This window comes from Pseudophryne corroboree, chromosome 2, assembly GCF_028390025.1.
Source record: "Pseudophryne corroboree isolate aPseCor3 chromosome 2, aPseCor3.hap2, whole genome shotgun sequence".
NCBI classification, from domain to species: Eukaryota; Metazoa; Chordata; class Amphibia; order Anura; family Myobatrachidae; genus Pseudophryne; species Pseudophryne corroboree.
In genome coordinates, this window is record NC_086445.1 from 881,754,485 (window position 1) to 881,769,787 (window position 15,303).

Here is a 15,303-nt window from a genome sequence, read left to right on the forward strand (position 1 = left end):
AAGTACCAACCAATTAGTTACTAACTGCCATGTTAAAGGCTGTGTTAGGAACTCCAGTACTATATGAGTGAGACCCCTAGAGCCAAACAGAGGGCATTCACCAATAACATCCCCCCGCTGTTCCCTTAGTACACAATATGTATACCAGTACTTAGGGGGTCACTTGGACTTAACCTCCAGCAGTAGGGTCTCACATGATAGACCGTAGACCACATGACACAGACTGGGAGCACATTAGGAAAGATAAGAACAGGGTCAGAGTCTCAGCTGAGGCAGACAGGCCCCATAGAGCGGGCTAACATGCACTGGAATGATGGTATGCAGGCACTTAATAGATAGTAAACTTGCACACTGAGCACAGAATTCCGGAAAGGTAGACGGAAGGTTACACAGTGGGTAGGAGAGTGCAGACGAGACAGGAACAGGGCACGATCAGGCAGGGTATCCAAATGCGTATCCATAGTACTGACAAGCAGAAGCCATAACCGACGTCTGAGATCTGGGCTGGCTTTTAAGAAGACCAGTAGCCAATTAAGAAAAAGACAGTCTAATTACATAATTCAGTGCAGCTGATGTGCTGCACGTACACTAGCAGTGTCCTGGTTGCTATAGAACCTGTGGCCCCCACCACCTGGTGTCCTGTTTGCTAAGAAGCCGGCGGATGGAAGTGCTCCATTGTCCCCATCACCCAGCAATGTCCGGGACTAGGCAGGATCAGTGGCCATGAAGATGTTATACGCTTTTTGGGGTATTTTGGGGTCATAGATTCTGAAAATGACATTAGTTTTTGTCCATCGGGTCTGCTTATCAAGATAATAGATATGAACTATATCCGGACAAATTTATACATATTGTATTATACAGGTAATCAAATGAAGGTGCGAAGATCAATCACAAGAAGCCTAGAACATGAATAACAAAACAAAAGTGTCTTCATTAAGTATTTAAGTGTCTGTGAAAAGATTCCTATTAAGAGGAGGAGTCTCTGTATCCTGTGGACAAGATACACTTTTAGCCTAAAGTAATTTAAACAAATTCAAATTAAACTTTTTCAGAAATACTACATTACGAAGCAACCCTGAGAACATACTTTATTTTATTTTTTTTAAGTTTGGAGAATTACAAACTTAGGTGCAATTGTAAAAATACCAATACATTTATCGAACAGGCCACTGTTGAATTGTTTTAAAAATAAATCTTATCTTGTTTATATATTAGATGAGGCTCTCTGTGAAAGTTTAAAATTGGATAGATCCTTATAAATTCATAAACCTAAGATGCATTAAAATAATAATAGATTTGATGGTTAGCTAACTTTCAAAATTAAGAAAATAATAAAAGTTTTCCTGTTCTCCAGTTAGATCCCATTTAAAAAAAGAAACTTAATAAATAAAAAACAATTATTTTATTTGTGAAAACCAGCGCGCCTTTCCTTCCTTTTGACCTTGTCTTTTTAGTAGAGTGCAGTATCTACTTTTTCCTTGTCCAGCAAACGCAGCTTTTCCCTTTCCATACCGAGTCACCTTCCCTGCAAGGTTGTCATCTTTAGAGATCATTGGTGATTCTGCATTTCAAAGATTGTATGCTGGGATTCAATATGTAGGCATTGTTAGCAAGGAGGATTGCATACACCCCCAAAAAGGCTATCCACAGCAATGTCTGCATCAATATACTAAATACTGTAGCGGTCGTCTCCAAATGGAAATAATAATAATAATAATAATAATAATAATAATAATATGTTGCTATGGTTTTCCTGTGAAGTTTGCCCAAGAAGGGAATGTGCCCAGGTCATACATGTAAAACCCCCAGCTGTTAATGGCCAGTGTAATAACAAGTACTCCTAAGATATTCAGCATAAATCCAGCTTTAGCCTGTAATGAAAAAGAAAACAATATATATTTTACATAAATGTCTGTATTAAAAATTAATTTTACATGTTGGACATGAAAAGACATTTACTTCTTTAGGGTTCAATTGTATTTATCCTTTTGATGCATTATATTCTTCACTGCACAATAAATCACACAGTTCAGACAATCATTTTGTATTTTTTTTTTTAAGTATAGCTAATCAGGCATTGCTGTGTAAATCTCAGCCATAAATATATGCAAGGGAATACTTGGTCAAGTGTCATATAAACTAAACACAGTGAGTTTACCCTCTGTGCCATCAGGCCCAGGCCAGGATTAGTAGTAAGGTGAAATAACTCTGGGCCTAGAGTGCCAGTGGTCCAGAAGTAGAACCATGTTCTAATGCAGTGGAATATTATTTACATATTATAGATAATGAATCATGGCCTCAGTTTGGATTGAAGTAGTTCCACAAATATATTGTATACAAATGTGACCTGTAGAGTCTGAAAACATGACTAATTGGGACTGTAAAAGGGGAAGGGGAAGTATAGGGGAGGTCCAAGGGGTAGATGGGAATGAAATTCCAGGGGGGGGGGGGGGTGTCACAAACATCTTTCTTGCCTCCGGGCATCTGGGATGACGTTACACCACTGGATCTATAGTTATTATCCTGTGAGAGATGGCCCAACCACCTCTACAGCACTGGTTAGTGTGACATCCACACAGACTTATAGAGCGGATAGAAAAGTACAGGTTGAGTATCCCTTATCCAAAATTCAAAATCCCACATTTTTGGTTCCCCTACTGAGATAATGACACATATATGTATATTATACTATATATATCTATATGTCTATATTGTAAATGCTGATTTACTTACAGGACTAAAAGCAATACCTTAATACACTCAATATACTTTAAAATCGAGCTGCTGCGGCCGCTGTATTCAATCCTTAACCTACGTCCTTTTTACTCAGTTAGCGTACAAAGGCCCGTACCGTGCACGCACTTTGCGTACACACGCCGCGATGGACGTACAAAGTACACGCAGTGCAAACACACACATCGACATGCTGAGAGCTCAATGCAGCTTCACGTGTGGCTGAAATACATGTAAAACCTTAGCAGGGAGAGAGACAAAACACCAATTGTATTTAAGCTGTTGGGATCCGACCCGCCAACATATAATTGATAAAAGGGGGTTACAACAAATATACAATCATAATAACAGAAAAGAGGCTACAATCAATGGTACATACGTTTGGTTTTGCCAGCGCAACACGGTCAGGTGCTCAGATCAATCAAGCAAGATGACCTTCAGAGAGAGAGATTACTGACCGGCTAGGCAGCTTGCCTTTTTATACAGTTGGTCAAAACACAATACAATAGACACTGTATGCTCTTCTTCCATTGGTTCGGGGGTGGGACATATCCTATGCATCGGGGATCATTGGTCAGCTCAAGCGGTGGGCGATGGCTAAGACTTGAGATGTGATTTCTGTTGTTTGCATCTGTGTTCCCACCCCATCACCAGCTAAACCCATCACATTAATCATACATAAATCTGGTATTATTAATAACTTATTGTTGCAATATGTGACAATATTTTTATACCCACCAAATTACTGTTTAAGTTACCCTGAACAATATGATCCCACAAATGATATGATTATCCATTTCCATCCTCGAGATATACATATATCCATATATATATATATATATATATATATAGGGTGGTCTTCTGTTTGCCGGCGGTCGGGCTCCCGGCGCTCAGTATACCGGCGCCGGGAGCCCGACCGCCGGCTTACCGACACTTATTTTCCCTCGTGGGGGTCCACGACCCCGATAGAGGGAGAATAAAATAGTGTGGCGCGCGTAGCGCGCCACCGTGCCCGTAGCGTGGCGAGCGCAGCGAGCCCGCAAGGGGCTCATTTGCGCTCGCCAAGCTGTCGGTAAGCCGGCGGTCGGGCTCCCGGCGCCGGGATGCTGGTCGCCGGGAGCCCGACCGCCGGCCACCCGTAGTGAACCCTATATATATATATATATATATATATACAGTTGTGCTCATAAGTTTACATACCCTAGCAGAATTTGTGATTTTATGGCCATTTGTCAGAGAATATGATAACTCACAAACTTTTCTCTCACTCATGCTTAGTGGTTGGGTGAAGCCATTTATTGTCAAACAACTGTGTTTACTCTTTTTAAATCATAATGACAACAGAAACTACCCAAATGACCCTGATCAAAAGTTTACATACCCCAGTTCTTAATACTGTGTATTGCCCCCTTTAACATCAATGACAGCTTGAAGTCTTTTGTGGTAGTTGTGGATGAGGCTCTTTATTTTCTCAGATGGTAAAGCTGCCCATTCTTCTTGGCAAAAGGCCTTCAGTTCCTGTAAATTCTTGGGCTGTCTTGCATGAACTGCACGTTTGAGATCTCCCCAGAGGGGCTCAATGATATTGAGGTCAGGTAACCAAAGGTATTTGCCTTCTTTATAGGATTACAAAGCTTTGCGTAAATAAGTCAGTCTGGTACATTGTGCTAGAATTTCTAGGAGGATAATTTATGTGTGAACTGTAACTTGCTACTAGAAGGATATACAGACAGTGGGGTATATTTACTAAAAATCGTATTTTCCCGTTTGAGGTCAAAGTTCAATCACGAATGACATCGAAAGTGTAAATATGCAACTTTTTGAAAATAGTCCGACTAATTTACTAAGCTGCCGTATTCTGCATTTTCGGTTTTACCGATGTCGATGTCATTCGTTTTTTTAGGCAGTGTTTTACGTGAGTGACTTGTAAAACACTGCCGAATTTAATACAATGAATCTCGGCCGGATCTGAGAGATCCGTGCTGGGCTTCATTGTGCACCTTGTTAAAAAAAAAAAAAAAACAGTGTTAAAGTTACTTTCGGTCAACCGCTGACCACAAAGTTCCCACCATTGGTTATAATGGAGCGCATAGGCGCTACATTGTAACACTGCCGTGTGCCGCCTGTCATACAGTACAGGAGCACACAGCCAATCAGGAGGGTGCCACAATGTGGCGCTCCCTGATTGGCTGATGGAACCCTCTAAGACATAAGTCAGAGGGGGTTCCTGGCATTCAGGGAAAGGGGTCCCATGTGAAAACATGGGGCCCCTTTCAGTGCGAGGTCGGGTATCCGTTTTTTTATTTTGACAAGTACCTGGATTACAAATGGATTAAAAGAAGAGGAGCCTTCTACACTGGATTTTGTGAGTATAATTCTTTCCACAGGTACACCATGGATTCTACATGGAGAAGAGGACCGACCCTCGTGTGAACATAAGGTAAGTATGTGTATATGGAGGTGTGTATGTATGTATTAAAGTTATACTTTCAAGGTGTGTGTCTTATGTTTTTATTGGGGTATTTTTTTAGTAGTAGTACTACAGGTACCAGCGGGCCCGGTTTTCCTCCGCATGCTGGTACTTGTGGTTCTCCAAGTACCAGCTTGCGGGGGAGGCTTGCTGGGACTTGTAGTACTGCTACTAAAAACAATATTAATTTTTTTACACAACGGCTATCAGCCTCCCATCCGCAGCCCTTGGATGGAGGGGACAGCCTCGGGCTTCACCCCTGGTCCTTGGGTGGCTGGAGGGGGGGGACCCCTTGATTGAAGGGGTCCCCACTCCTCCAGGATACCCCGGCCAGGGGTGACTAGTTTGTTATGTAATGCCAGGGCCGCCGGGACCTATATAAAAGTGTCCCCCGGCTGTGGCATTATGTATCTGGCTAGTGGAGCCCGGTGCTGGTTTCAGAAATACGGGGGACCCCTACGCTTTTTGTCCCCCGTATTTTTGGAACCAGGACCAGGCGCAGAGCCCAATGCTGGTTGTTTAAATATGGGGGAACCTCTATCATTTTTTCCCCCATATTTTTGCAACCAGGACCGGCTCAAAGAGCCCGAGGCTGGTTTGGCTTAGGAGGGGGGACCCCACGCAATTTTTTAACAAAAAAAAAAAACTTTCCCATCCCCTTCCCACTGATAAACATGCATGGATCTCATGGATCCGTGCATGCCTATCCAAACATGGGATAAAAAAGCAGGTCTTTTTTTTAGCACTTTTTCACGAATTGTATTTCTGCACGGCAGTGTTTGGCTATTGGGGGTAATTCCAAGTTGATCTCAGCAGGAATTTTTTTTAGCAGTTGGGCAAAACCATGTGCACTGCAGGGGAGGCAGATATAACATGCGCAGAGAGAGTTAGATTTGGGTGGGTTATTTTGTTTCTGTGCAGGGTAAATACTGGCTGCTTTATTTTTACACTGCAATTAAGATGACAGATTGACCACACCACACCCAAATCTAACTCTCTCTGCACATGTTATATCTGCCTCCCCTGCAGTGCACATGGGGGGTAATTCCAAGTTGATCGCAGCAGGATTTTTGTTAGCAATTGAGCAAAACCATGTGCACTGCAGGGGAGGCAGATATAACATGTGCAGAGAGAGTTAGATTTGGGTGGGGTGTGTTCAATCTGTATTCTAATTTGCAGTGTAAAAATAGAGCAGCCAGTATTTACCCTGCACAGAAACAATATAACCCATCCAAATCTAACTCTCTCTGCACATGTTATATCTGCCTCCCCTGCAGTGCACATGGTTTTGCCCAATTGCTATCAAAAATCCTGCTGCGATCAACTTGGAATTACCCCCATGGTTTTGCCCAACTGCTAAAAAATTTCCTGCTGCGATCAACTTGGAATTACCCCCATTGTCGGCAGTGTTTGTGATTTGCACTTTTTAGTAAATTACCGATTTCTACCAAATTGCAGGCGTATTTGACCGATGGTGTATTGATTCGTGATTTTTTCCTAAGACTTCCAAAATATTACGAATGCCCTCATCACTGCCGAGATTTTTGCTTAGTAAATTACCGAAATGACACTTTGAAGAAAAAACGGCATCTCAGTCAAAATCGGGACCTTAGTAAATATACCCCAGTGTGTGATTTATGCATTATATGGGTAAAATATTGAATATGGCTTTTGATGGCTTTTCCGTGCGAATGCGTATGCTACCGTATTCACTCATACTATGTGCTAACACGCAAGACCGTGTGAGCGGTTATACGTAGCTTGCGTGTATGTGTACGCGCGGCAGAACAAGCACGTGCACGGAGGCCATCTGTGTGGTGATGTGTGTACCGTAATATTTTCCGACTTCAACAATATATACACATAATATATAATATATATGTCATTTTCTCAGTAGGGGACCCAAAAATGTGGGATTTTGAATTTTGGATAAGGGATACTCAACCTGTATTACCTTCCTTTATACAAGGCCTTAGGCATAAAAAGCAGGCATGCAATTTCCCTTGTGTAGAACTCAGAAAGCTCAGGCTTACAGCAAAGCAGAAACTGAAGATAGGAAAGTGATGACATACTTACCATATCAACAACCTTAAGCTGCCCGTATGAAAAGGCTATGGCATTAGGTGGTGTAGCCACTGGTAACATAAATGCAAAGGAGGCAGAGAGGGTGCATGGCAACATGATGTATAATGGGTTCCGCTGTATGGCTTTTGCCTGGGTGGTGAGAAAGAACAAATGTGAACCACATGAGACTGTCAGAGCCTACTCCTATGCTATACTCTCTTAGAATAACATCCAAACCAGACAGGAATTTGTGTTTACTTACTGGTACTATACTGTATCATTCTAGCATACAGATGCAACCAAAGAACAAATGTGGTTGTTTTTATCATTAACTCTGAAACTTGCATGCGGCCTACAGGATGTACAACAAACATATGAGCATTCTTGACCAGCTCTCCAAGCTCAAAGGGCTGTGAGTAAAAGAATATGCAGACAAGCTGTGCACATACACTATACATAAGCAAACGCAGGGGGGTTTCTAATTGTCTGGAAACCCCCCCCCCCCCTCCTCTTAGTAAGTGGCTCAAATTATGACAACAGTAGCAATAGTATATATCAGGCCTGGCCAACCTGTGGCTCTCCAGCTGATGTGAAACTACACATCCCAGCATGCTCTCCCACAGTGTTAGCATTTCCTGATATCAAACGTGTAGAAGGGCATGCTGGGACTTGTAGTTTCACAATAGCTGGAAAGCCACGGGTTGGCCAGGCCTGGTATATATGATTACTAGAACTGCGGCCACATCATGCAGTTTAAGGGACAGAGCAGAGCTGCTGCACATGTCCAGTGGTAGCAGCTTCTTCTACCAAGTTTGCTGTATGTATGGTTAAGAGTCCTCAATCAGTGCACTGCACCAGAGAGTAGCTGCCAGGAAGAAGAGACAGGAGCCTTACCATCAGGTGGGAGAATGTGTGCTTAGAAAGTTCAGTACTGGTTCTATTATGTTTATGTATTTATTTATTTGTTTATTTTTTATTATGGGATGTTTAACCTTTTCCTGATCACTTATTTATATTATTTAAATATATTTTATACAGCCTATACTATAGACAAACTATAGTGTTAAATATTAATACTGTATCCAGCATATAAAAAAACATTGTTTACATTAATGTCCAGGGTTGTTACTGGGTTCTTCTACAGCTCCCCCAGACTCCTGCACTTGCTACAATGTTCTGCAGAGTAGGAGATTATGGACTGCATTTGGAAACCCCCTTCTAGAAATCCTGCGTTTGCCACTGCTATGCGACTCATTTTTGTGTAAGTGCCATTTTTACAAAGCACAAAATAGAGTTAGAGTATGCCTAACTGTAAATCACCAAAATAATATTTTCAAATATATATTCAATTTAGGTACACTCAAACATAAAAAAAACATATTCAGATAGGTATGGAGTATGGACATACCGTAGTATATAGATATGCCTGTAAATGCTTTGTGTACAATGCATGATAATGACATACAGTATGTCAGACAGTCGTACTTTGCAGTATCAGTGCCAATTCTTTTCATAATCCTACTTCTGTCTAGAATCTCCATTCAATATGCTCGAATATGTATTGGTCATGTGACTTTATATGGTATTACCCAACTCTCACCATAGATGCCAGAATGGGTAGGAAAATTGTAGTGGTGGCCACATTACTGGTACATTCTGTGAACGTAGCGACCAGCAAGCACAACACCAAGACTATAGCTGCAGGGGGTATACTCTCCAGGGGAGTGAGTTTTTCTCCAATCCATATTGATAGTCCAGAGTCCTTGAAGATTAAAAATTATATATAAATATATATATTTATAGTACTTATTTATTACTTCCTTCATAAAAATTCCAATTCCACAACAAATCATGATCTATTTGTAACTGTAGTCTGTATTCACCCCCATCTAATTACAAAAATAAATATTGATGATCGAACGTCGTGACCTACGACTTCACATTTCCTTGGCAGCTGCTCCTCTCTGCAGTGGGAGGTGCTGCCAGGCTGACCGATCAGCAGTGGTCGGATGCATGACAAACACTGCTGGAGGATACAAGAATGCAGAGGGACCTCTGAGATTGGTGGCTGCTGGAAGATTATCTTCTGGTAGCTGCCCAGTGGGCGTTTCTAAGTGGTCGCATCATTTGCAACCATGTAAGGAAAAGTCCAGCCTGGCATGGTAACAAATAATGCAACCACGCAGGTAAGTAAATTCCTCAAAACTGTTTATGAAAGATTGTCCCTATTTAAATTAGTTTGCTTATCTTCTATTTTATACAGACTCTACCACTTCTCTTAGCTTCACGCATCATTCAGAAAAATGTGTCACAGTTCCAGCATCACTGTCCTATGCAGTTTTGCCTCTTCTTCACCCCTAGATAGTAAGCATTGATGCATGTGTTTTACAGTATTGCCTCTTCTTCACCCTCTAGATAGCAAGCATTGATGTACGTGTTTTCACAATTGTCAGATATTGTCATTTTTTAAAATTTGCTTGTCTCAGACAATTTGGCAACTGAGCTAATTTTCATAATAATGCTGTTAGCTAGTAAAATCATAACTTCACTAGGAGATATTAACATCATATGCTAGACCCTGGTTCGGGTTCACTACGGGTGGCCAGCGGTCGGGCTCCCGGCGACCAGCATCCCGGCGCCGGGAGCCCGACCGCCGGCTTACCGACAGCTTGGCGAGCGCAAATGAGCCCCTTGCGGGCTCGCTGCGCTCGCCACGCTACGGGCACGGTGGCGCGCTACGCGCGCCACACTATTTTATTCTCCCTCTATGGGGGTCGTGGACCCCCACGAGGGAAAATAAGTGTCGGTAAGCCGGCAGTCGGGCTCCCGGCGCCGGTATACTGAGCGCCGGAAGCCCGACCGCCGGCAAACAGAAGACCACCCCCTGGTTCACCCCCCAAAGTGCCTGTACATAGTTGACAGGAACACTTCGGCTTACCTCACTGCCTTTAGCGAGAGCAAAGCCCCCTCCCAGCAGAAAGACTATGTTCCATGGCATCTTCTGGTTTACAGTCTTCCAGTCCAGAAGCGGTGGAGGCACAAAGGTCTTTACCTTCCGTCCTAGTATATAATAGAAAAAGGCAAAAAGGAACAGACATATTAAATGAGTAAATATTGGGACCTTTATCAAGAACATGTTCTAGATAAAGGTCGTAGACCAAAATGTTGAATACTGAACACTAATACTAGATAGAGAAAAGACAGTATAACAGTCGTCGTCACATAATTTGAATTGTGTCTATATTATGTTTACCAAGTGAGGAACATATATTGTTCGCTCACTTATGGGGAGTCTATATTTCCCACCTCTATTTTAAAATCATTGTGAAATAAAGTTATTTATTTTAATACCATACCTCCCAACTGTCCCGATTCCAGTGGGACAGTCCCATTATTCGGCCATTGTCCCATTGTCTCACCCGCGGGGTACAGTGTCCCACGGGTGGGGGGGCAGGTTGGGGGACCTTTGATCACCACTGCTCCTCACTGCAATACAGTAAGTGATCCCTGAATAAATGCCTCCTTCAGAAATCCCCCCACGTAGCTCATCTTATATGTTTCTTGATCTCTCACTGCCCTACCTTATATATCTATATAAGCACAGTACTAGACTTTTTTTTGTTTATTATTTAATTTATTCACATTAGAACTAGCCACGCTAAATATATATTTTATATACAGCACCTTTTTAGATTTATAGTGTTATTTATATAGATTGGTGCAAATTATATGTAGTTTTATTAACGCAGAGGTAGTTTTTTTCTTTCATGTGCAGTAGATAACAAAGACTCTGGCATTGTGACACGTGCAATTGTGCACTGATAAGGCAATTTTCATTAGCAGTGAGAACTATTATATACAGTAGATATGGATATGATCATTTCTAGAAAATTTGATGGGATGGGATCGGTACATGTGACCGACGGGCGGGATACCAGCTGTCACAATACTGATGTCGGCATCCTGATGGTCATGATCCCGGGGCGCGGTCAGGGTCAGAGCTAGGATTCTAGGCACCCTAGGCAAAGCTTCAATTGACTGCCCCTGATTCCCCAAAACATCCAAGCCATTTACATAAACCCACACTTAACGTGTTTGCCAAAGTTTCTAACAACAGGATGAGTAATTTGTTTATATGAATCACCTGTCTGTAAATGTATTACACTTTTTGAAGAACCAGAGCACCCAATATTCCCATTTACCTTCACCCCATCAACACCATTTACCAAGTCAACCCCCACTCAACATCATGTAGCTTCCCTCATCCAACACCCATTAACCCATTCCTCTCCAAGAATCCATTAATCAATTCACCATCCCAGAATCCATTAACACATTCATACTTACTATCAGCAGCCATTAATGTCCCTTCACCAGGAACTCATTTATCCATTCACCACTATCACCTGTTAACTCATTCCCTCACAGAACCATTAACACATCTGTTCACCCTGTCATTAACCTCCTCCCACCCAGCATCCTTTAATCAATTCACACACTCACCGCTTATTAACATGTTCCCCTCAAATACATTAATCGATTCACCCTCACAGCATCCATTCAAATATTGTTCACCCTGTCAGCACCCCTTAACCTTGCTCACCCAACACCATGTAATCTACTCATTCTGAACACTTATTAACTCCCCCACAGAACAAATTACCCCCTCAACCAGCACCTACTAATCCTCTCACTCTCAGCGCCCATCAACCCCCACAGCATAGCACCTATTAATCCATTCTCGACCAGCACTCGTTAAATCCTCTCTCAACACCCAATAGATTCCGACCACCTATTGCCTATTAAAACATTAACCCTCAGCACCCGTTAACACCTCTTCACAGCACCAACTGACCTCAGTTACACACAAAGAAGCCATTACAAAGTCCCCATGCCTGCCTGACTCCTGCTGCTCATTCAGCTCCACATCCTTCTTGTGCAACCTGGGAGGTGGAGCTTGGATAATTGGCTGTGTCAGAGGAAAGTGGGTAGGGCACCCATGTTGCTGCCTGCAGGCTGCACCCAACTGATGACACTGATGGTAGAGGAGCAGGGTGCAGTCTGTAGCATGTATACATAAATCATAGCTGGGGCAGCTGTGAGCATGGCTGTCACCAGCAGTAAACATAATAAGGATATCAGCGGCAGCTTTCCTTTTTCTTTCAGGCAGCCTCAGTGAGCTACCCCCTCAGGTCCCAGTGCTACTAGGCAGCTGCCTAAAGCTACCTAATTGAAGAGCTGGCCCTGGGCAAGGTAAGTATTCTAACTTCCCCACTCACCCCCCTAACACAGACCCTCCCTTACTGCAGCCTAACCCTAACCTTAATTCCTAACCTCTCCCTTAGTGCCTAAACCTTATTCCCCCTTTCCACAACCCAAACCTATTCCTCCCCCCTTTTGCCTAAAACTATCCCCCCAGTGGTGCCTAACCTTAACCGGCCCTAGGCATAGACTAACTAGGCAAATGCCTAGGGCATTTGGAATGCCTGGGGGCATGCATTCCAAGCCTAGTGCCGACTCAGCTTGACAGCAGTGGTTGTGGATCACTTGACGGGTGGATGGTGCCGGCAGCTCTGCTCGGGCTGCCTACCATGATTGGAAATCTCAGCACAGCTCTGATTGGGCAGGAGCTCATGCAACTGAGTCTGCAGCAGGGGGAGTGCCAATGCGGGGAGCAGAGACGGTGGGGGCGGAGGTGGGCAGTATCAAAAATGGCTACTGATCCTGGAGGAGGACTGCTGTGCATGCCCAGTCACAGCAGCTCCTCCTCCCATGTGTCTTTGCGGAGTCCAGGCTGCGCCTGCACTGACTGACTCCCTGCAGATGGCCCAGACTTCAATATCTGCAGAGTCCAGGCCGAGTGAGTGCTGTGCTGGGTGCATGGGGAAGGTTGGGGTGTAATAATATGTGGTATATGTATAAGGCACTTTACTGTGTGGCATTATGTGTATAAGGTGCACTACTGTGTGGCGTACCATGTATATAGGGCACTACTCTGTGGTGTAATGTGAATTAGGAACAATATGGTGTGGTGAATGTGAATATGGAGCAATACAGTGTAGTGTAATGTGAATAAGGAGCAACACAGTGTGGTGCAATGTGAATACGGAGCAATACAGTGTAGTCGTGTAATGTGAATAAGGAGCAATACAGTGTAGTCGTGTAATGTGAATAAGGAGCAACACAGTGTGGTGTAATGTGAATACGGAGCAATACAGTGTAGTCGTGTAATGTGAATAAGGAGCAATACAGTGTGGTGTAATGTGAATAACGAACACTATTGTGTGATATAATGTGAGTAAGGTGGCACTACTGTGTAATTTGAATTGGAGAGTACTATTGTGTGGCCATGCCACTTCCCAGCAAAAACATGCCCCTTTTTTGGTGTGTGCACTGTTGCTCACTAGTTCTATTTAATATATGGAGGGTGGGGGTGACGATGCTCTTGCTGGCACATGGCACCAAAATGAGGACTGCTATGGGTGAAGGGTGATCGGTGTTGCTGGATGCTGCTGTGATCTGAGCTGCTAGGTGATGAGTGCTGTGCTGGTAGGGGGGTGCTGGGTCAGAAGCGGAAGTAGCGGCAGTGCTAGGGGGCACCAGTCAAAATCTTGCCTAGAGCCTAAAATTGGCGGGGATCAGCTCTGACAGCACTGGTCACAGCTTCTCTACTTCTCACATTAGGTACTTGATCATTATCAGCCCCAGGCCCATGTGGCCTGTAATCCATTACAAAAGCTAAACTAAATAGACTCTTACCTGTCTGCTCGGGATCCTCGGACTTACACGAGGGACATTCAGAAGGGAATAGAAATAGCATGAGGGATATAAATACAGCAACTGTGGCATCTGTAACATTCCTGGAAAAATATAAATAAAGTTAATGTTTTATCTACTTGGATACAGCAACATACCTGTAAGCAGTCATGTCGTTTTCTTCATTAGTCTTTATTTGCCAAATTCCTGCAGGCCCCCTTCAGCACAAATCACATCATCGGCCACCTAGACTGCCCACTTTCACTGCGGGTGGGTGGTGGCCGGATCTGGGAGACTTGCCCTTCTTGTGGGTGGCCGGGAGTGCAACCCGATTTTCGGGAGCCTCCCACCCACTCCTAGAGTAGGCAAGTATGCATTAGACGTTTGCAGAGAAAGCTGTATCCATAAAGATAAACCATTATCTCCTTGTCTGGTGTGCCCAAACAATTTATATACTGTAGCACTAGGTTCTGATTGAGAGATGCACACAAGTTTGCTTTGTGGATGTATCCTGTGTTTGCTTTGTAGCCTGGACATGCATCTTTGAGCAGACGGGCAAGTCAGAGTTGTATGCAAGTGAAAATGTGGCTGAGTCGGTGTAACTGCGCAGATATGGACATTTACACATAGTATAAGTGCTATCAGATTTCAGATGAATATATAGAACCAAAGATAGGTCTGGTGAAAATGAGCACTGATAGTGATAATGGCTAATATCACCAGTGGATACACAGGGGTGGTGCAGTCACATACAGTAGATGCAGCCAAGTCTGAATGCAGGTGGAGCCCCTAACTTCTCTGGTGCTCAGTACAATAAAAACCACATTTCATGCAACCCACGTAACAGTAAGTGCAGAGGGCACTTGCTGAATGAAGTACATGAAGAATGACAAAATCTAAAATTGGCTACAGTAGTTTATTTTGTCATGACCTTTTTTCAAAATCTGTGATTTCCCACATGTTTTGGATGTATTTCCTGTGTAAATACTAGTTACAGATATACAGTACTCAGCAACACAATGACGTTTTATTCTGTACTGTTTTAATATTACAGTATGTATAGACACACATATACGTTGCCAGAGCCGGCCCTAACCAATTTGATGCCCTAGGTAAGATTTTGGCTGGTGCCCCCTAGCACCACTGCTAGTTCCGCCTCTGACCCTGAAACCTTTTCCCAGCACCATCACCCCCCACCCATAGCAGTCCTTTTTTTTGTTTTCCTACCCTCTGTAATTTAAATAAGAACAGTGCGCACATTCGGTGCACAGCCCAAA

At 43.3% G+C, this 15,303-nt stretch overlaps 1 protein-coding gene across 1 annotated transcript in view; it reads right to left on the bottom strand.

Moving 5' to 3' along the window:
- Positions 1–1,281: 1,281 nt before the first annotated feature.
- LOC135051350 (solute carrier family 13 member 2-like) overlaps positions 1,282–15,303 on the bottom strand; it is a 137,552-nt gene continuing 123,530 nt past the window's right edge. Inside the window, exons 8-12 of the mRNA XM_063957396.1 lie at positions 14,024–14,130; positions 10,209–10,330; positions 8,871–9,032; positions 7,283–7,420; positions 1,282–1,874 (exon numbers count right to left, since the gene is read on the bottom strand). Of these exons, the coding sequence (XP_063813466.1) occupies positions 1,746–1,874; positions 7,283–7,420; positions 8,871–9,032; positions 10,209–10,330; positions 14,024–14,130 (658 nt within the window). The 3' untranslated portion in view covers positions 1,282–1,745. The remainder of the gene's footprint in view (positions 1,875–7,282; positions 7,421–8,870; positions 9,033–10,208; positions 10,331–14,023; positions 14,131–15,303) is intronic.